The 21,686-nt window shown below is 40.2% G+C and overlaps 2 protein-coding genes across 3 annotated transcripts; both read right to left on the bottom strand.

Moving 5' to 3' along the window:
* Positions 1–10,213: 10,213 nt before the first annotated feature.
* eif2b2 (eukaryotic translation initiation factor 2B, subunit 2 beta) lies at positions 10,214–12,436 on the bottom strand. The gene is made up of 8 exons (XM_029496741.1): positions 12,215–12,436; positions 11,889–12,009; positions 11,459–11,610; positions 11,174–11,337; positions 10,928–11,023; positions 10,711–10,848; positions 10,565–10,631; positions 10,214–10,414 (listed from the first exon to the last, which is right to left on the bottom strand). Exons 1-8 carry the CDS (start codon positions 12,372–12,374, stop codon positions 10,257–10,259), a joined length of 1,056 nt encoding a protein of 351 aa, XP_029352601.1. The 5' UTR covers positions 12,375–12,436; the 3' UTR covers positions 10,214–10,256.
* Positions 12,437–13,272: 836 nt separating this feature from the next.
* Positions 13,273–18,409, bottom strand: tmed10 (transmembrane p24 trafficking protein 10). 2 transcript variants are annotated; one of them, XM_029496267.1, is made up of 5 exons: positions 18,177–18,409; positions 17,103–17,227; positions 16,607–16,670; positions 14,870–14,996; positions 13,273–14,675 (listed from the first exon to the last, which is right to left on the bottom strand). In XM_029496267.1, the coding sequence occupies exons 1-5, from the start codon at positions 18,351–18,353 to the stop codon at positions 14,554–14,556; spliced, it is 615 nt and encodes a 204-aa protein (XP_029352127.1). In that variant the 5' UTR covers positions 18,354–18,409; the 3' UTR covers positions 13,273–14,553. The 2 variants fall into 2 exon arrangements, with proteins under 2 accessions (XP_029352127.1, XP_029352126.1); XM_029496266.1 differs by having other exon boundaries at positions 16,607–16,680; positions 17,107–17,227; positions 18,177–18,405.
* Positions 18,410–21,686: the final 3,277 nt, after the last annotated feature.

The raw sequence follows: 21,686 nt of genomic DNA, 5'->3' as shown, positions 1-21,686 counted from the left end.
GGTTATACGATGACACTCTTTTTTGATTTGTTTTACACCGCCGCTCCAAAACAGAAAAAGTCCTGTCGGGCCCGGCGCACTGAGCAGAGTGCTGCCTCTCCACAGCTCCCTGCTTTTTATTCAACAGGCAACGGGAGGCAGCCAATCACAGGAGAGGAGAAGGCACACTGAAGTTTCCATCAGCCCCAATAAGCTTTATCCAAACACAAAGCAAACATCTGACAATTAAATATGACAGAACAGCGCGACTATACATCTAATGTCTGTCTCTGACAGGAAACTTTGAGCTTGTGGATGGAGTCCAAGTCTGAAGCAGTCAGACTGATTCTTTTAAATTCAGGTTATAACTGAATTTAAAAAGTAACTACAAATTTCATGTTCTTCTCACTTATCATTTGATCGACTCGTTCAAGCCCGTTTTTCTAAGGTGACGGATAAATGATCAGTGAAGAACCGAAAGATCGAAACCTAAAAAAAATCTGATGTGAATCCACTGTGTGATCCGCCATGGACACATGTGGCACAAATCCGTCCTGATGTTATGAAACACTGATGAGTAAATTCATTACGCCCCATAATTCACAATTCTACGTCATATTTATCCATTTTCATTGAATGTGCCAACAACAGGTCTAATGTCACGGCTGTACACAAGAAGACAAAAAACTATCACGATGATATTAACAGATGCTCATGAACTGACATCAGCCAATTTCTCTCTCAGTTAATTCGTCAGACTGCAGCTCAGTCCACAACGTCCCATATTACTCGGTGATTTGCATATTGCACTTTGTGTTTGGTGGCAGTCTGCGCATCTGTTGATAGGTTATTACGCTTCGTCCATTCTTCGGCGGGTCACAGAAGAATACAATGTCCCCGTTGAGGGTATTTAGGACACACCAGGGTGGCAATTAAATAGGAGACAAACCGAGGAGAAAATGCCAGGGCACAATGTAGCGAAGGATTTTTTTTTTTTTTACCTCCTGAGGTTCAAGCGTTTGAGCTTGAAGCCTGGAAGCAAATTTAAATTATTTCAAAATTAAATTAAATTCAAACAAAATAAAATAAAATTAAATAAAATAAAAAGAAGACGCTGTGAGAAAGACTGAAAGTGTTTCGGTTCACACATCTGATTTAGAAAAGCTTTTCGCACTCGTTTCTCACACCAAACTACTGAAATGTGGGCATTTTTGGCGGCAGCTGATGACGCAGAGCAGACTTGGTGGAGCTGATGGACGCGGAGATCGGAGATAGTGTCTCCTCTGTGGGACATGTGCTGATGAATAAATAAATGAACAGAAAGGCTGAATCCTCCGAGAGACGGCCAGACCCGCAGCAGGTCCTAAAGCTGCTGTGTAATCTGATCTGGGATCAGCAGACAACTCGGTCAGCTCTGTTGTTCCTGCGCGTCATGCCACACAAATATCCCGCATCTTTTGTGTCACCAAAGGAAAACGGACCTCCGATTATTATACATAATTTTCCGCACAATTTAACCTTTATTTCCTAATAGTGGGTCAGTGAATTCAAATCTCAACCATCAAATGGTCCAGATGTTCAACAGAGAAAGACAGAGAGACTCAAATTACCTTCGGCATCTCATGATAGGCTATTAGAGACATTTCATTAGAGGAGAATGAAGAGATCAATGCCATACCACTAGCTATGCTAATGAGATTTCACACACACACACACACACACACACACACACACACACACACACACACACCAAGCTGATGTTTTCCACCAATCACATCCTTCCACTTAGATTAGGCTGCAGCCAAAAACCAATTTCTGCATCAAAGCTACTGTACATCTCATCTCAGTTTAATTTCAGCTGCACACAGAGAGGGGAAATGATGGGAAAACTCTAGAAAACTACACTTTGTAGAACTAAAATGGGAGTTCATTTCGAAAGAAGATACCTGACACTTTATAGATATAGATTACATTGATTTTGTGGAGTTATGTTATTTAATGTTTTCCATTTGTATGAGCAAATTTCTCCTGATATTGATATCCTCTACAATGTAAATGATTCGTAGATTTGGCCAAAACAAATAAACAAACAAACAAGCAAAAAAAGTCCAAGCAAGTTACAAGTTGTATTAGAGGTTAAATTAAATGAGCCACTTTTTAATTAGTGTAAATCAATAAACATTGTACACAGTGTGAACAATGTTGTCCATTATGTTGTGTTTAATTTACCTGTAGCATTAATCACATTATTTAATGAACCATTAATCACATGAACAGACAATTTTTTTTAAAAATGGACAAATGACCAAAATGTAAATATAGGCATTCATGAAAATATAAAATGTAACAATTTGATATTTGCTATATGTGTTTATTTGTGTTTTATGTTTGAACTTTCTTCCATATTAATGTACCTATTTTTCAATAACCCAATTTGCTTATTAGATTTTTGTGTAATTTAAATATTTATTCATGTTAAATTGTCTATTTGTGTATATTCACATTTTCTCTAAAAATGTTATTTTTTTTATGCTGTAATTGGTGACTATTTTTATATTCACTTCAAATACTCAAACAACCCGGCCTTTGTCACATCGCAGACTTTACAGGCTTGACAGTGTCTGGGAAAACTGAACTAACTTGATAATACAGTGTAAATTATATTACACAGCTTTCAACACACGCACAGCTTTTTTATAACATAAGGGGCTAATTAATGGCAATTTGTGGTAGAATTTCAAAATGTTACAGAAAACATTATCATTACTTTGTCTTAGCGTAATAAACACTAAAAAATAAAATGTCATTTCTTGACAAGACTAAAAAAATTTTTTTCTGACATTTTCAAGACGGAAAAATGTGATATTTAAATTCCATGAGTTGTATGTAGACATGAAGTCGTAGGTAACTAAAGGAAAATTGAATGTGATCAAATGTGGAGGTTGATTGTTGAGTAGTAGTATAAATTATGCAGAAACAGTCGTGGAGATAAATCATTTTGGTTCAGTTGTCTACATTGTAAATTATAGTTAGATCCTTAATTTAAAATTGTGGTTAATTCATTCATTACTGCTCATTAATTTAAAATATACTTTGGGGTTAGAACAGTCTGTGTCAGTCATATTCTGGCACAACTTCTGATCAGTGGTCAGATTTCCGTCTGATCTATCTTTGTGTTTGTTTGAGTCTCCAAAAATGGCTCTTTTAATCTGGCTAATTGCGTTTCCCAGAGCTCGGGACTGAAGAAGAAGAGCTGGGTCACCATCTAACCGTTAATCAAAACATCCTATTAAGGTGAGGAAACAAAAGGCTCTCACAATCCGGACAATGTGCTCCTGGTGGTTCAACAGTTTGCTCTGTGGGCACAAAGCATTAATTAGGGCAATAACTTCATGCTATTGCCGTTCTATAGTCTCCATTTCTGTATGAGTGCATCTATTTATGCTCTGAAGTTGGTCGGGGACTCTGACTTGCTGAGCGTGCCACATTCCCCTGTTGCATGTGCAGATGTGTTATTGGCATAATGAGGAAATACCTTGGGAAAAGTGGGAGGGAGTGCCTCCTTAAACCCCCCAATGCCAAAACGTCCCTGACAAAATAATATTCCTCATTGTGGTTACTTGTAACAAGAATTGACATAATTACTTGGGCCCATTTCTTGTCTAATTAGCACACTTCCACAGTGGATAGAGACTAGCAGTTAGGCAGGAGAAGGGAATCGGACAGGCATGGCAGTAGCAACACAAAAAGGGGCCCCTGGTTTCCGCATAATTAGGTGAGACAATGCCCCTGACTGTTTCGAGCCATGGCAGTGGCTCAGAGCTGGGGCCGAGCAGGCGAGTGGACGCCCCGTGAGGTGCATCTCTCTGAGGCCCTAATAAGCCCCTAATTGTCTTTTTTTTTTTTTTTTCACATGGGTTCCACTAGCAGACATGAAACTGGCCTATTCCTGCTCTCCTGCAGAGATTGTGGCTCATGTTCTGCAGAAAAGGAGAAATTTGAGTTGACTCACTTAGGACTTTTACTGTTTAGCTTCAAAAGGCCAGACAGCCTGTAGACCTACTAACATCCTGTGACAGCGTCCCAAACCTGGAGAGCTGCCAACATGGCGGGAACAAAAACACAGCCATGTTTCTTCCAAGACATCTATTGTCATCAGTGATTTATTTTCAGCGTTTGCTAATGTCAAAGAAACACAACTTTAAAATCCAAACCAATTTGCTTTAAATATAACTGACCAGTATGCATTCAATTTGGACAAATAACCGACTTAATATGGTGAATCTTGAATGCAAAGCAAAACAGAAATGCTTGTATGCAACGTATTTCAACCGAACACTCTTCATCCTCACACAACAGGACTTATTTATACTGTCAGATTCACTTTCTTTTTGTGGCAGCTTAAAACCTTGAACCACAAGTAACAAGCTGGAGTGTTTAACATATTTACACACACAGGTCCGTATGTTTGAGGCCACTTCTAATGGCAGGTGGTGCTCATTTGATAATTCGCTCTCTCTAACATCCCCCTGCAGTCGAGGCCTCACAGCTCAGAGAAACGTCAATTTGATGTGCCCTCACTCCTTTAATTAGCTGTCAATTAGTGCAAATTAATCAACTCTTCGCCTAATTAAGCAATGCCACCAGGCAGCTCCCATATACAGTCCATTGTGTAAGCAGCATGAGAAAACTACTAGCTAGCAAACTCATTTTGGATCACAAGTGCAATTTAACAATCGTGTGTGTTTGTGTGTGTGTGTGTGTGTGTACGGATGCATCTTTGTGGAGTATAAAGGGGGGTGAAGTCAGTTTTTTTTGCAGGAATTCAATATTATTTTCCTCAATTATTGGTGTTTAACGCACAAGGACTGCAAGTCCACAGCGTGTTACCCCACTGTCAATCATCAAATACACGGCAGCACACTCAATTTTGGCTTCAGGTTGAATGTTACAGTTTCATGTTTGATTTTAGCAGCTTGCACTTATTGGGACCACTATATTTAATTCTTGTTCTGTGTGTCTTATGTCAAGTATTTCCTTTAGCAATAATGTGAGATGCAACTAGTTTTGTTCACCCCACCACAAACTGTGCCATGATATCAATATAATTAAATTGAATTACACTGTTGCCATTTCTGCTCCATTAATTGAATACATTAATCAATTAATGGAGTGGGAGTGTATATTGAACTTAACTAGCATGACAGGGCCCAAGAGTTTACACCCCTCTAGTTTATATATTCCTGCCTTAGCTAAATTTTTTCTGAAATTCAATTTCTCAAATTTTCACACAGGTGAAAACAAAATTTATCATCCCCCAAAACCATAATGGTTTCCACTGTATAGTCGAGTCTTGAAGCATCAGACTACAGATATTGGTTTTACCATGCAGACCACATACTTCATTTACAGCTGGAGCAGAAAAGTAATTTCTTCAAACATCTGTTCACTCCTGACGCCCAAGACAGGAGCCCACAACTTTCACTAAAGTCAAACTGCCTTTAGCACATTTTTGACTAATGAGTTCAGATGTCATTTAATTTAGTTTCTATATAGTTCCACTTGCCTCATTATGGGGAAAACACAAAGGCACAAACTAAGATGTAATATTTTACTCCAAACTTATGTCCTCAATTTGAAAAATGTTGTGGAGAGAAAATATATTGAGTGAAAGAAAAGGCAAATGGTGTTCTGTTCAGACTATTTTGCACGCACACAATACCAATAAAAAAAAAAAACGAATATGGATCAGTGAAACAAATCTGTTAATGTCTTATAAACAGTCTACTGGGCTCCTAGTTGAACTATCTGCTCTGCATCTTGTTGCATCTTTCTGTGGGTTCAGGTTAGGGTGTGGCTTAACCAAAAATCTAAACTCTTCTTGAATCAAATCTGAGTATAAAATCTCCGTGTGTGGTAGTATCATAGATTTTCTATTGTTATTAGTCTGACATGTCTCGTTTGTATAATTTCAAAACTGTGTATTTTCTGCAAGGAACCAAATTAATTCACACCCACATCCAAGCTCAGAGAAAGCACACAGGACAAGACGACACTGTCCTAAATGGCGGCTAAAGGCCATTTGTTTCTGCATGTATCTTATTGGCACGTGTGCAACTCAGCCATGTTACCCCCCTTTCCCTCCTTCCACCAGCCACTCTGAACCATTACAGGCCGTAATTGTTATTTAATGGATTAAACATTCATCCTTCCTGTGAAAACTCCCAGAGGGCCACAGGACAGCATCACCATGTTCATACAGCTAAACATCCCCCATCTCACACACACACACACACACACACACCCCCCAACGTCCATTTGATGACAGTGTTTGTGCTTTAAATTCAATTACCCACTTATTGATAGGTCTCTGGGGTGCTAAAGAAGTGGACACGGTGTTGGTGGAGGTGTGGATGATTTCCCAGGAGGCCTCAGTCTCCTCTGCGTATCTCCAGCTGGATCTATTTCATGGCTTTACTCATCAGCAGCAGATGCAGATGGAGCGTAAGCAGCCGTCATACACCTGCACACACCAGCGCACACAGACACAGAAGGAGCATCACACACACATAAACAAATGATTTGTTATTGGGCATCCATACGCTCAAACAAGACATCGGGGCTTTATCTGATGCGAAAGAGACCCATTACATTTTCTCATGGTATAGTGGCAGTTTCAAGACTTAAGTACATTGCAGCAGATCTTTGCGTCTGAGAAAGAGGGCCAAGCTAGGCTCTTAAATGAATGAACAAACATGTTTCAGAACTAGAACAACTAGTTTGAGCACCTTTGAATTTTAACAGCGATTAGAATAAATTGATATCGGATGGTAGTTTAGATTTCAGTTCAATTTTACACATAAAATTGAGGTGTTTCGTAATGTATCATATTGTAATGCTATCCATATAAAAGGCATATTATAGTTGTATTATAAGTTATCATCATTATTGTTTTCCTTATTTGAGAATAAATAAATATTTTGACATTTATACTTTCTCCAAAAATGTACAAATCCAGACAAGCTTCATTTCATAGCTTGAAGCATTAAACCTAATAAAACAGCACTCAGAGCCACAGGTAGCGCCCACAGGTTAGCCACGCGTCCTCAAGTCCCCTGAGGCCTCCAGGGGCCTCACAGGAACACTTGGCTTGCTGCTGGCCTCGCTTCCCGCTAATTTCAGCACTTGTCTCCGATCTCCCATGAGACGCCACCACACTGATGACAGAACGCCCCAGTTTGAAGAGCTGCATCACTGTGCAGCAGCTGGGGCTGCCGGCTGCACGTCAATACCCTGTGGGATGTCGGGGCAACGCTGGTTTGTGTGTGTGTGTTAGGGGGGTGGAAATTGGGGGCTGAACTTTGTTACCATTTTGCAGACATTGCCCGAACTCTGATCTCATAATTGTTACATCTGCTGCTGCTTTCAGTAATTCAACTAAAGACGACCACATTGAAATGTCCAAACTCAGGTATTTACTCCAGAATAAGTTTTGAATGGAAAAAAAAAACAACAAAAAAAAAAAACAAAAAACAAGATGAATCTTGTTCTTTGAAGACACAGGGACGTTCTACAGCTTACATGTCTCTTTGGATGGTACTGGATCGATGGGCTCTATACATACTGTACTCGTCTGTGTGATTGCAGTGACTGTTCATTAGCAAGCTGCTAGGTTTTAATGGCCTGCACACTCCTGCAGGCTCTAAATCTCCAGACTCCACCCAGGTTTGCTCCCTTGTCCCATCAAACGACTGTGAAGAATGAAGTCAGTGTGATGAAAAAGAGAATGAGATTTATCTTCTCAATTTCCTCCTCCTCCCAGCACCACGATGAGCTTATGAGCAAAGAGAAATGACAAGCGAGACCTCAGCGAGACACACCCGTAAATGTGATTGTGCCACTGGATGTGTTTGAGATGCTAATGAGCCTGCTGGTCAGAGAAAAACACATCAATGCATCTGTGTGTCATCTGAATAGAGCTCCAGCGAGCAGGCTGTGGGCTCAAAGGCAGGAGCACAAAAGCAGGCCAGGTAAGAGAAAAGTGAGGCTTACCTCAGAGGACAGGGAGAGTCTCCCTCTGTGCTGCAGAGACTGAGCAGTTTACTGACGGCAGGCGACTGACGGAGGTTTCCTCCTGGAGAGGCCTGAAATGACTGGATGGGTTAGTGCTGAAGAGCATGGCATGAAGAAATACAGAAAACACTTCACAACATACTGACACTGGCATGGAGAAATATAAGATGTGTCCTTAACAATGATGTCACTGAAAGCATCATTTTGTTGTTCATCATACCTGGGAGGGTGGTGACTTTATATACTGTATATAAATATCATTAGCTTTTTGATGTTTGTTCTTTTAAATTCAAATAATGAATTTTCCCAGTCTGTCAGATTGATTCAATACTTCAAATCATTTTGCAGAGCACCCTCAAGGGCATAGCTGTCTCATACCACACTGTTGATACCTCCTCAAGAACATGGATGCAAGATGTCACAAGATGAGATGAAAGGTTAAGCCACCACGAAAACAAATATACTGTTCAACCGGAAATCCTTAGATTTGGGAAAATAAAAAATAAAAGATTTAACACGATTTTTCTAGCTTAAACATAACAGTAATATTTATATTCTTTTCTGTATTTATTGTTTTTTTATATCTTGCTCAATACAAGGTTGATGTAGTTGTAATTGGGGAACTGCTGATGTTTTTTGCTAAAAATAAAGTTTGATCTATGAAAGTGGTGAATTACAGTCAGATCATTTCTATTGATAATATAAATTGGAGTATCGACCAGCCACAACCTGCCCATTATCTTGTACTTCTGAGTGACTGAGACCAGATACAACATGTTAAACGGAAGACTTTAAAGTGTCATTAAATGCAGTTTGACAGCTGTATGATGTCATGGTCCGGCCAGTGGGGAGTGGAGCCATGTTGTTGCGTCCATTCACCATGACCTTTTTTCCCCCTCCAGTTCCAGGTCAAGAAATCTGGGTCAGAGAACAATGCTCTCTCTCTGTTGGACCATAGCGGGGTGCCAAACCCTTCACATGGTCCCCTCTGACCCTCGTCCCTGCAAGCTTTCACATCCAACCACTCAACACTGTTACACTTGGCAGGCACAGCAAAACCCCCAGTTAGTCAGCCATGCCACTCTTCAAGATAAAGCAGGACTGGGAGTCCCCTGGTGGCTGGATACAACAATTGCATCCATCCATCCATCCATCCATCTCATTACAGCCCAATTTCTTGGTGTAAATCTAACAACACATGCAAGCTATTTCTCCATCACAATGTGTGGATGTGTGGAGAAATGGTTTTGAAGCTGATTTTTTTTTTCCCATACTTTTCATATGTACCAAAAATATAAAAGTGACATACTTTCAGAGTAAATTGGTCTGATTTTTCAGTTTCTTTTGTATAGATAGCAGCACAAATCAGTAATTATAGCAGTGCATTCCCACTAGACTAATATAAGTCTACAGAATAACAGTGAGCATCAAAGTTAACTTCAGGGTCCTAGACCAACTCTGTCCTCCACAGACGTGTCTGTATCGTTACATTCAGCCTGATGATGACTTCTCGTCATCAGGGGCTTGTGAACAACTCCCAGACTGGGAGACGACGTCACACACTGAGCGTGTGTGTGGTGGCGCAGGCCTGTAGTCCAAAACTACTGGGAAAATTGCTTGTTCCCATCAGTCCCAGCACAGATGAGCTGCTCCACACCACCTCCACCCAGAGACCATCAGCCACCACACCGACCTGTCAAAACCTCATGTCCTGCACAACGGCTGCACTCATGGTTCGCAAAACACAACAGGCTGCATGACAAAAAAAATAAAATAAATAAATATAAACTGACAAGCCTCTGCCATTTAAATGTTAAACTATTCTAAATTTTGTCTCTTCTCTAAGAGCACAATAAGTGCATTTTCTAGTGAAGGCTAATTATTAATTTTAAAAACTGAACATACCCATTCCACGCAGCTCTGAAATTAGTACCTGCACAAAAAAAAAAAGTTATGAAGAGTTAAAACTTATGAACACCAGTTTGCTCCTCCACTCAGTGACAAATTGACTCACCATGTGGAACTAGGATTAACTGTGGAAATTTGTGTTTCAATGACATTGATGGAAGTCAAACTACCTACAGCAGCCAAGATAGATAATCCATTACTCACAACACTGCAAGATTAAACTCTGCCAGCAAACAGGAGTTCACAACCTCAATGAAACTGAATTATTCATTTGATTTATTTGTTAAATACACAGTTTAAAGTTCATGATCTTCTGGGTGGTAAAGTTCACTCATCAGTCGGTAGATGTATGACGGTGCATGTCCTCCAATGTTTGAGATGAACAGTGTGATGAGCTCAGGCGGCACGTAGTCGAAGACTGGACAGTGCACGTTCACCTTTGAGAGAATCTCACCTGCAAAGCAAACAATAAGCAGAGTTAATTAAATGAATCAATATGAACATCAATTTTAGTATATTGGTCTGCAAGAATAGGGGGAAAAGTTAAGATTTACTCCAAATGCTTAAAAGCTGATGTTCAAAAGTACTTTAGTAATATGCTTACCTTCAGTGAATGGAAGCACCTCGTGTGGTGATACAAACTTGTGGAAGGTATCCTCTTCATTCGGGAACTGAAGACACAAATTGGACTTCTTTGTCATTTATTTTCGGCAGAAATTAATAGAGAGACAGAGCAGACCGTCTCCTTACCTGAGGTGAGAGCTTGAACATTGGAGCACAAACAATCAGAGGTGTTGAGTGGTGCTTGGCCGCGAGAGCCAGAGTGTGTGTCCCATTGACTGCCCTGAGCCCTCCATTAGCTAAAACTGTCTGTGTGCCAATGATGACCTGAAAAGATTTGGCCAACACCGAAGTTAACGAAATACCAAGACGTTACTGTTTCCAAGTCGTCTATGCTGTTGAATACCTTATTCACACGAGACATGACTGCAAATATGGCAGCATCTGCGATCACAGTTGTCTCAATGCCAGCTTCTGACAGACTGGTGGCCATTTCATGTCCCTGGTAAGAGGTGAACAAATAAGCAGAAGATTATGACACTTTAAAACAATCACTATCTCAGTAACACCAAATGTTCTTGTTTTTTGGTTATTAAAAAACAAACAAAAAAAAAAAAAAAAACAAACTGTAATTTTAAATCTACTCGGCTACCTGGCAGAATGGGGCACACTCTGCCACAATGACATGAAATTTGCGTTTGCGTGCAGCGTCTTTGAGGAAGGCCTCCACAGTGCGTGAGCGACCAATCGTCATGATGACCTCGTTAGAGTGAATGTGCTCCAGGGCCTGCATGGCAACGTTGTCCGTTGTTCCCTCTGGAGAACGAAATCATGCAGATAGGGGTGAAAAAAAAACAGCACAGATTAGACATTGAGCATAATTATTGGACATTTGATTTATAAATCAAGCTTATCGTTAAAAAAAAAAAAAAAATACCCAGCTCAGTCAGCAACTCATTGATGGCCTCAATGACATTGGCCTTGAGGGCAGCAAAATGCTGTCTAAAGTTGTCCTCACTGAGTCCCCCAGAGGTCAGCAGTTTGTGGAGAGATTCCTGCTGGTCTGTCTCTTCACTCTTACCTCGAGATCTGAAGCGTAAAAATTAACAATCAAGCCCAGATGTTTTACAAAAAACCTCTTCATTAGTCGATCTGTTCCGCTCCATATCTTTCCACTCTCTACTCTCTGTTATGTAATGTACATATTTTTCATAACAGACTAGTGACTCCAAAAATGAAAAACTTAAGCAGATGAAGGGAAACCCCCTCAAAATTACTCCAGTCAAGGTGGACGCTGTGTGCCGTGCTAATTACTGCAGAGGTTTAACAGTCCTTTACCTGTCAACTTCTCACAGCTGTTTAAATACCTGGCATACTCCTCTCTGATGATCTTTAGTACCCGTCTAATCATGTTACCAACAGTGGTCTCTGATGGCTGGGCTGTTATCATTCTCCTCCCCTCCTTACGGATTATTTCCATCAGATCTCCTGAAAGGGACAGCATTTTAATGACAATCAAACATATGGAACAAAATGAAGCTTTTGAGATATTCAAACCAACTCTCTTTAAGGGACTTGCTTCACACAGCAAACATAGACCGTGTCAGTCTACCTGCTGGGTCAAACAAACCAAAGCTGCTGTGTTGACAGACTGAGTCTGAATCCAACTAACAACCAGAGCAGCCGGACTCGCCTGCGCTGCTCCACCGGGCCTGGGCGGTGATTCTCCGCAGCAGGGCCGTCGTTTCTCGGGCCGTCTCGGCTGAGCCTCGCAGCGGCCCCGTCCCGCTGCCTCCGCGCTTCAGGTCGGACAGAAACGCCTCGACTCTGTCCGTCAGGTCCGGACTCGGCATGGTTGTTTTATAGAAGGACCTGCTGTCTAATTAGCGAGCATGACACTTCCACCGTACGGATGTTTAAACAGGAAGGACTTCAGAAGTACATCCGGGTCGTGAAGTCTAAGCTGCGACCTGATTGGTCGGATCAAGCCGGAAGCCGAGCTCGTCAGAAAGCACCACGACTTCATCTAACAAACGGGCTTTAAGTCGTGTCTAACTAGATTTGGATCTTTACTGTAAAAATCATGAAAAAGAATAGAAAGATACTGAAATGAGCCAAATCTCAAATCTCTTATGTTCCAAGTTAGAATACATTAAGCAGTTTAGTGCACCTGTGTTGTTTCTGGGGATGGACACAATGAGTTTTATTCAGTAACTCGGTGATAGAAGGAAACCATGCACAGCACCTGTAAAAAGAATATACCTTATGTCATCTGAATTCCCTCTGTGTTGTCAAACTATTAAGATTACTCACCTCCTCACGTTTGATGGTAATTTGCTGCTTTAGATAAAAAAAATCTTCCAAGTGACTGATGAGTCCAAGGTGTCTCTAAATAACACCTGGCCATTTACACCCAACAGGTCAAACTGCTCATGTCTCTTCTGGACAAGTTGATGACAAATTATAAATTTGTAGATAAGCACATTTCTAGTTTAAAATTAAGCTTATTGTTCACTATTGTGACAGATAGTCACCGATGTAACCAGAAGAAAAAGTAAGCGTTGTGTCATTTAAATATATGTATTAATTTTTATTATAGAACTACTTCCTCCTTTAGAGATTTGAGTACGTCTCGTAATGCTGTGATATGATTACATTATATACATTGTGTGTATAGGTTAAATGATTTGGTCTGAAACTAGCAAACATTAGCATTACGAGTAGGAAATGCATGATAGACTACATCGTAACTAATGTAAATTCATCCAATATTTTATTGAATAAAAGCCCAACACAAATTTACAAAATTTATCAGTTAACATAAAAATCGCTGATTGCGCACAACGCGCATGTTCATTGTTAAAAATGTACCCATGACATATGCCTCAATTAATCCCTGTCAAAAACAATCTGAATATTCCAACCACCGACATCCCCTTTAACCCAAGCCTCACAAGCATCTTTGACAAAAAGAAGCACGCTGGATGCATCTGCAAGTATTGTACTTGTGAAGTAATATTTGGAAAAGAATAATATTTACCAGTGTACAAAGATGTGAACGACAGAGGGAAAATGTTTGGGTTTGTTACTTTACATTTTCCTTCAACACCTCCAGCCACTGCAGCACAAAGTTTGCACAGGTATATATGAACTGTATCATTGAAATTAAATCGCTCGGAGCCATAAAAGTGATGCTGTTAATACCCTCCTATGGAACAAGGTTTTTGGTTTCTGGTGATCATTGATTGGTGACAGACTGATGCTTTGTTGTTTCAAAAACAAAATAACGTGCAAGACCAAATAGGGGTGACCTAATTTATAACTAAGAATTATACAATTCACAATTCCCCAAAAACATAGCTATAGAAGCAACTAAGTAGCATTTACAATATGAAAACAAACCAGACAAACTGTTAAATTTAGCTACCAAATATGTATGCAAATTAAATGACTTAACACAGAAGTTCAGTGGTTGCCAATTTTCTCATCAAGATAAACAACTTTTTCTTTTCAAGCCTTCACTTGATCAAAGGCCACCAAGAATCTAGTCTGCTTGGCTTGGTAAAGAATGTGCACAGCAAAATGAGGGCAAAAGACATTTGCTCATGGCACATCCATTCAAAGTGAGCTCAAAATCAAACTGATGAACCGATTGAACTAACAAGTTCTTATTTAGTAAGCTGCAACATTCAAAACAGTGCAGTAAGAAACGTGAAGTGCCATGGAGATGGACGTATATCACTACTGCTGTGACATACACCCCCCATGTCTCACAGTGCATTTCTCCCTACAGCGCTTTTCATGTTTCAACCCTCCAAATAAGCAGGTGAATCTTGTTTGGGTTTTTTTTTTGTTTGTTTTTTTTGTTTTTTGAGGACAACCTTGGTACCCTCACAGCTGTGAAAACTACAATTTGTGCCCCTCAAACTCAACTTGCTGTTGTTTGCTGAAGCTAGTCCAAAGAGGGTAGTTGTTGGGATGCATTGGCTGACCAACAAGTAGCTTCCCCCAAGGTTAGGACCAAGGGCTGCTTTACTCAATCAGCTTCTTTGCCTTGAAGAAGCGCCTCAGGTAGAAGACCTGCCATGTGGCCAGCCCAATGAGACAGCACATGGAGAATATGCTGAAGTACAGCACACGGGTGTTGGTGGACTCTGCAAAATTGTAAAAAAGACAAAAAAAAGAAGTGTATTTTTGGACCACTACAAAGACTTTTTGGTCATGGTAAAAACTACTGATAAAAAGAAAAGTTATATTTACTTTAGTGCAGTACCAGTTTAAATGAACTATCCATTGTCCTTGCAGTTATTTAGGTACTCTGTAAGCTAAATGAAACGTGTTCTCCTACCATTAGTGTCCCGCATCTCCTCCTCCCTCTTCTTCATGTAAGCAAAGTCATTGACGATAGACTCTGACAAGTCCTCCAGTCGCCTCAGCTCAACTTCAAGAGGTTTCAGCTTCTCCACCTTGGCAATCTGGAAGGACAAAATAGAGGCTAATAAATTCTACTGAAAAGTGATGCCTAAGGAGCCCATCACAGAAAAAGTGCTGTGTAAAGTGTTGTTATAAACGTTGTCCAGCAGGTGTCACCCTTAGCTGTGTTATCACCACCAGCATAAACCATTAATGTGGTATTTTCCACTAACCAGGGTTGAGTAGACAAACTCAGAAACAGGTTAACCTTGATCTTCAGCAAACTAAGATGATTGATTTATGGCGAAATTCAGCTGCTGACGCAACAAAATGAAAATTTACCTAAAATATTACAGAAATCACTGTCTTCGATGTTATACTGCTGGAAATTTCCTTTCCTTTGCAAAACTCAGCAGTCTATTGTCATTTTATTGATGGATTTGTTCAGAATTGTTGCAGTGATGAGACAAGACAAGTCAACAAAACTGTTGAGAAAATATGTTTGTGTCACTTACCATTTATAATTAGTTTTAACCAAGTCTCATTGATATGTAAATGGACAAGAGCAAACACTAGACACTTCTTGTTTGATCTGGACCAGACTAATCAAACTCCTATCTAGAATCATGGAGCAGCACCAGAAATGTATTATTTAGCCATGAGTAGATTAAACAAAACTGCCAGAGATGAAGCATTCACATGAGATTAAAAAAAAAAAATCAGAGCATGAAGAAGTACCTGCTAATGCAATATATTTTCTCAAAAGCTTTTTAACCGACAGGGAGTCTTTCCTGCAGCAAGTGGCGAATCTATTCAAGTTAGCACACCCACTTACGTAGGTAAACACATGCAAATTCAACTCCACCCAGCTGCCCACACAGAGGCAAACCCACTTGAGCAATCCCTAAACACCCACATAATCACTCAGAACAGAACGTCATGATCAGCGCACCATGTGTGGGAGGGCAGGCGATTCTCAGCTCAGAGATCTCTATTATTTGGGTGCTTAATAGGTGCTGCCTGAGGCAGCCAAGTGGTAACCCATATTAAGGACGAATATTAAGTCATGCATACATTGATGCAAAACAACATGTACAGGGAAACTTTAAATGATGAAAAGGTGGAAAACCTCCTCTACTCATTTCCCTGTTTGCTAATTTCTGTGCAGCAGCTATGAGGAGGAAGTACTTCATGTGATATAAATGTATCGCAGTGGTGACATTTTTGTTACCACAGCTCAACAATATAGATGTCATGCATTTTAGAGTTAAGATGATATGCACCACAAATCTCTGCTCACTTTGATTTTACTCTGATAAATGAGGGCCATTATCATGATTATAATATATACTGCATTTAACAAAGTGTGTCAATTTGCAGTTCTTCAGAGTCTTTCCAATTGTCCATAGAACTTGATCTGAAAGAATGTCAACCCCAATTTTAACATGTACTTAGGAGAATTATGTGAGACCTAACACTTCCATCAGGCTGAGCAATGCTGGCTACTATTGAATTTAGTAAAACTCCTACAGCATGACCATTGGATGCCTTACGCTTAACCAACCAACAGACACATTTCTTTTATCTACAGTATCATCATGCGTCAAAGGCAACCAAAAAAAACAAAACAAAACAAAAAAAAAAAACAAACACCAACAACATTGAAACTTACCTCTTCATAGTTTTTGGCCTCAACACCATGTTTCATGTCCAGATTGACCAGCTGGTCTGGTACTCTTCCAGTCCCTGATTAAAAAGACCCAGTCTTTTACCATTTTATGCACTCATTTGAAATTCGAATTTTAAGTCACTAGTTGTATAAACCTTATCCATTTCGAGAGTTACAAAAGTTTTTGTTGGTGTCATTATCACAAAGTCATTGCTGAATGTAGTCTCTTTGCATGGCCTTGGAAACTATAGGACACGATAATTTCCACAAATCTACATCCATCACCAAAATCGTAACCATGTATACATATAACAAAAAAGGAACACCCTAAAAGGTCATATCACATAATTTGCTTCTGAACAAATTGAAGTAAGCTGTGCATAACTCAATTCTTGTTCAATGAAGACAAATAACTGCACAGTAACAAAATAGCTGCCTAATATTTATGGTTCTTGATCAATGAAAGAAAATTCACGAAAGATATGTTTGAATTACACACTTACCCAGAGGTGATTTGCTTTCGAAGCACACCTCAAACATATCATAATCCTCTGTGGTGAAAGCAAACTTTCCTTTTGTTGCATCTTCCTTGGAATAAAGAGTGTGACTGGAGGAATCTGTGATCTACAAAGTTCAAGAAAATAAATAACACCATTAATCAAAATGGTGACTTAATTGAAAAAAATATTACAAAAAGAAAATAAAGGAAAATTCAAAACCATTTGTATTTCCAGCAGTCGTGATGAAAGTATGTACTGCTTTTTCTATTTTAAATGAGAGCCTGATGATGGTTGCATAAAATAAGCAATTTTTTTTTTACAGCATCTGATTTTTTTCCCCCCACCATAACCACGATCTCTAATAGTTACGATTTCCTGCACTGAAGGAAAAAAAACTAATGGCATTGCTTTCAAATACAAGCCAACAATTAACGTTTTCACTTGACAGCTGTTACAACATAAATAATGCATCACACAGCATTATTAGTTCTCCCTTTGTAGCGTTTAAACGGGTTAATAAGGTGAGATCAGACTCACGTACGGGAGAAGCTGAGAGTGTCCAGCTCATTTAAATACAAAGTTCTTATTAGCATATAGTGGGAGCTAACAGCTAGCATGCTAATACCGCTAGCTTGCGTGTGCCATCTGAACCGACGCTAAGACTGACGTGTAACAGCAGCGGAGACCGGCCGACGGCACTGCCTGACGGCTTCACATCACACAACACACGGCTGGGAGTTTAACACCCACCGTCCGCCACACAACCGTCTTTCGCACAGATTTAACTGCGTGTCCAAAAGATAATTCACTAAAGGACTCTAAACGGTGATTATGAGCGCCGACGTTAGCCGGCTAATTAGCCGCTGACAGCAGGAAGATGGGCGCTTCAGGGCCTCCGTTAGCTTCAAAGCTAACAACAGTTGTCACACACTTCCGCCGAACAGCTGGGACTATCTTCAACACAAAGTCTGATTTCACTTGTTTTCCCGTGCAGATGTTTGAATCCTGAAGCCCTTTCGGCCTCTTACTACTCGGACACGTTAGCTGGGGCTAGCTGAAGGATCCGTCCTCACCTTCAGATTAGTTTTGGTGTTCGCCTGTTCGCTTATCTCATACTCCCCCGTGACCAGGACGTCTTTATGGATCTCCTCCCGTAAACACTTTCTTGAGTTGACCGGTAAAAAGAAAGAAATTGAGAATACCGATTCGATGAGAACCGGTAACAGCAGTAGCGCAGCGAGTCGAGCCATGGCTACCCCTCAACCAACCGACCAACCAGCCCGTGCCAGCCCACCAGCTTAACGCCGAGCTCCGGCTCACGCAGCCGACCTGACGGAGCGCACCAGCGCCTCCCCTGGCCTGGAGGGAGAAGGACGCTCCAACACCCAATCTGTGATATTTCAGTCAAATGGTGTGCTTGATCTAATAACTTTTATTCACCCTGGACATCTGGCTGTGGTTGGCTTAATCCACTTTATCTGTTGCGTTACGCAAACATTCAGGGGAATAATAAAAGTGGCCTATCCTCTCCGTTAGGTGTTTATAAGGAGATATATTGAAAGGGATTTTGTCCATAACTATTCCTCTGAGGAGGTCCAACCAACACAGGGCAGAGCATTTCATCAGGAAAGGGAAGGAGAGCCAAAGGAAGGCGCTCAGGGCCAAAGGTTACATGGAGCAGATGATAAGACTCCAATTTCCGGTCTCTGCTAATTCAACAGAAGTCAGAGTGGGACTCCTTTATCACAAATGAGACAAGATTTGTGCTGGTGCAATCTACAGGTAGGACATGCATAGATAGGAAAACTGATAAGGAACATGAGTCTCTGTGGGGAACATCTATCTCAACGTAACATTAAAGGTCCATAGCAAAAAACTAAATGAACACCAACCAGACAGCATGAGCTGTCTCTCATCCACAGTGTGAGTGATGATGGGCTCAATTTCTCTGCCCAAGAGCTAAAGGAAAGCTGGAAAGAAACAGAAGACATTCACATAAAACAGCAGAGAACATTTTTGAACAGGGGAGAGAAAAGGGGTTACAGTCTTCTTCCTCACATACAGCACAACAAAATCCTACACATATAGTAGATGGTTAGCTTTATATGTTTAAAAAAAGCAATTACATGCTTGAAATCTATAAAAATTAGTCAAAAACAAAACAAACAAACAAACAAAAAAAAATCTCTGGTTATTAAAATATTCCAGCAGGTCTCTGACATGGATGGCAGCACAAACATAACCTGGGGACCTCTCGTAGGTCAAAATGTTAACAGTCCTTAGTCAAATGTAAGTGACACAATGTGGGAAGATTTGTGCGAAAAAGTTCACCATTGTGAAAACTACATAAGATTCATCATATACTTTTGCATATTTCAGCAGCTACAACAGTTAAATTCAAGTAGTCATGGTAAAAAAAATACCTTTTTATGACTGCTTTTTTTTTGTCCCGTCTAGTTGTTATATTACTACTTCTCTTGTAAGAGTAGAAGTCATTTCTTTCCAATTTATTTGATCTTTTTAAATTATCCTCAATTATATTATTGATAGTTAAAGATTTTTTGTGAAATGCATCTGTAATATTAACATAATTGCATAATCCTTCCAACATGTGGCTGATAAATCCAGATTAAAAAACAGATATATCATGCTCAGTGTTGACTGGGGTATTTTGAAAATCCCAAAAGCTATTATTTTTCTGTCAGCAGCTCAGGGATTACCCAATTACATATGATAGAGCTGTCCAGTTTCCAGGGAAACATCCTTGTTACGGATCCCACGAGACAAGACGAGAACAGGCTGCCGAGTGGGGAGTCTGGCACTGACTGAACAGTAATTATTGGATCGAGAAATCCCTCCAGCATTGTATCTTAGTGCGTCAAATAACCTCTAAGAATAGCATGCCACACGCTCCTCTGCGATGCAGATATTCTAGACCACACATGCGATCCACAAAACTTTATGTTCATTTACCTTTGGCTAATCTACCTTTTTAGATACTTTAACTGTGGTGAATGCAAAGGTTATTCCTTGTCATTAAACTTTACTTCATTTGTAACCGCTTTCAGTCACTGTAATTTACTGTTTATATAATTTAAGAAGGGTGTGATAAGGTGTGGAAGCCACTTGGAAAGCTCCTTCAGTAATATCACTTTTGAATCACTGACCTTTGTATCACCTCTTGGCACAGGTTCAGCATTTCTTTCCATTATGAAACTCCTGCTTTGCAGAGCAGACACTTCCATAAAAAGCGTGAATGCTGGTGCAGGTGTCTCCACACCCTCCAACTAACTGCTGTCATTCTATGAGTCATTCTTGTTGCCACATCTACTTTCTGGCATTAAATTAAAAAGCAAACACATGCTAATAGCCATATATTGTTTATTTAATGTAATATTTGCCTTGTGTCCAATGAAGTCACTCTATTGACAGCTATGATTGTAAAATATGGTTAGGAACGTGTCCAAAACAGATGCAGGGTGCACGTTTTAGTACATTTAGCATGATAACTGTATTACTGTCTAATTCAGACACTCCACTGCAGGGGGGAGAAAGCTTTCATAACCTGTCTAAACAAAGAAAAGGTATCAGGGGATGGATTTCTGTCACATAGAGATGAGCCAAACAGCCCTTTTTTGTTGTGTCACTGAGGCAAACTTGGCCTTTTCATCATCACTCTGCTCACAGTTACACCCAGCCAGGGATCCTCTGTCTTTCTCCCTCCCTGCTATCCTCATACACTCATCATTTGCTCCTTTCCTCCTCCTCCTCACTCGCCTTAGTTTCCTCCTCTCTTCCTATCAAGCGTATGCTGCTTGCCTTCCTCCCCTGGGTTGCAGCACCGACGTAGGTTGGCGTCACAGTGGTCTAATTTTACTGCTGTTGATGCTGATGTTAAAAGAAGCAATAGGTACCTGCTATTTCTGCTGCTAGCCCATCTCCCTGGGGCCAGCAAAGAGGTATTAATAGACAGAGTTATTAGGTGCTGCTTGGTCGCACATAGAGGTTTAATTGAGAAAAAAGAAACTCTGCTTAAGTGCAAAAGAAAACAAACAGGTACTCAGAAATCAGTAGTTATGCAACAGTGTCACACAAAACAAGTGGGCTTCATGAAAACACAAGCATTTAAAAAGTGTGGTTTACTGCAGGAAGAACTAAATAAGCAGTAGAATTACATTCCTACAACTTAAATTCTTGCATCAGACTGAATCAAATGTTTCAATCTTATCTATTTGTTTTGGAATTTTACCATGGGTGAACCAGCCTGAGAGCCAAACCTGAAGCAGAACAATAACTTCTTATGTCAATGTTGCTTAAAAGGGTGTGTCTGCACTACAAGAAGTCAAACGTCAGCATAAGACAGTGATTGTGTGATGGCAGTTTTTTATTCAGCAAGTCCGGTGTGTGCACACACCACGCACTTCCTTTATCAGCCATGAAGCAACGCACTTTCTGATGATTCTTCATTAAATTCAATATTGATAAAAGGCGAAAGAGGCAACTGAGGTCAAAGAATGATTAGTCCAAGGGAGAGGCTGCAAAGACTCACAAGACACAAGTTTTGACAAAGCTACCAAGTTGAA

The sequence above is a fragment of the Echeneis naucrates genome, chromosome 24 (assembly GCF_900963305.1).
Source record: "Echeneis naucrates chromosome 24, fEcheNa1.1, whole genome shotgun sequence".
Classification (NCBI taxonomy): Eukaryota; Metazoa; Chordata; class Actinopteri; order Carangiformes; family Echeneidae; genus Echeneis; species Echeneis naucrates.
Note: the sequence above shows the minus strand (reverse complement) of the source record. Positions and strands in the feature narration are given on the sequence as shown.

Coding starts and splice junctions, on each gene's coding strand:
- eif2b2 (XM_029496741.1), bottom strand. CDS start 12,374: ATGCCGAGTCCGGACCTGACGGACAGAGTCGAGGCGTTTCTGTCCGAC. Junction 12,010..12,214: donor GGCCCGGTGGAGCAGCGCAG/GCGAGTCCGGCT, acceptor TGTCCCTTTCAG/GAGATCTGATGGAAATAATC. Junction 10,632..10,710: donor TGTTCAAGCTCTCACCTCAG/GTAAGGAGACGG, acceptor TTGTGTCTTCAG/TTCCCGAATGAAGAGGATAC.
- tmed10 (XM_029496266.1), bottom strand. CDS start 18,353: ATGGCTCGACTCGCTGCGCTACTGCTGTTACCGGTTCTCATCGAATCG. Junction 17,228..18,176: donor ACACCAAAACTAATCTGAAG/GTGAGGACGGAT, acceptor TGAACTTTGTAG/ATCACAGATTCCTCCAGTCA. Junction 14,676..14,869: donor GGAGATGCGGGACACTAATG/GTAGGAGAACAC, acceptor ACAATTTTGCAG/AGTCCACCAACACCCGTGTG.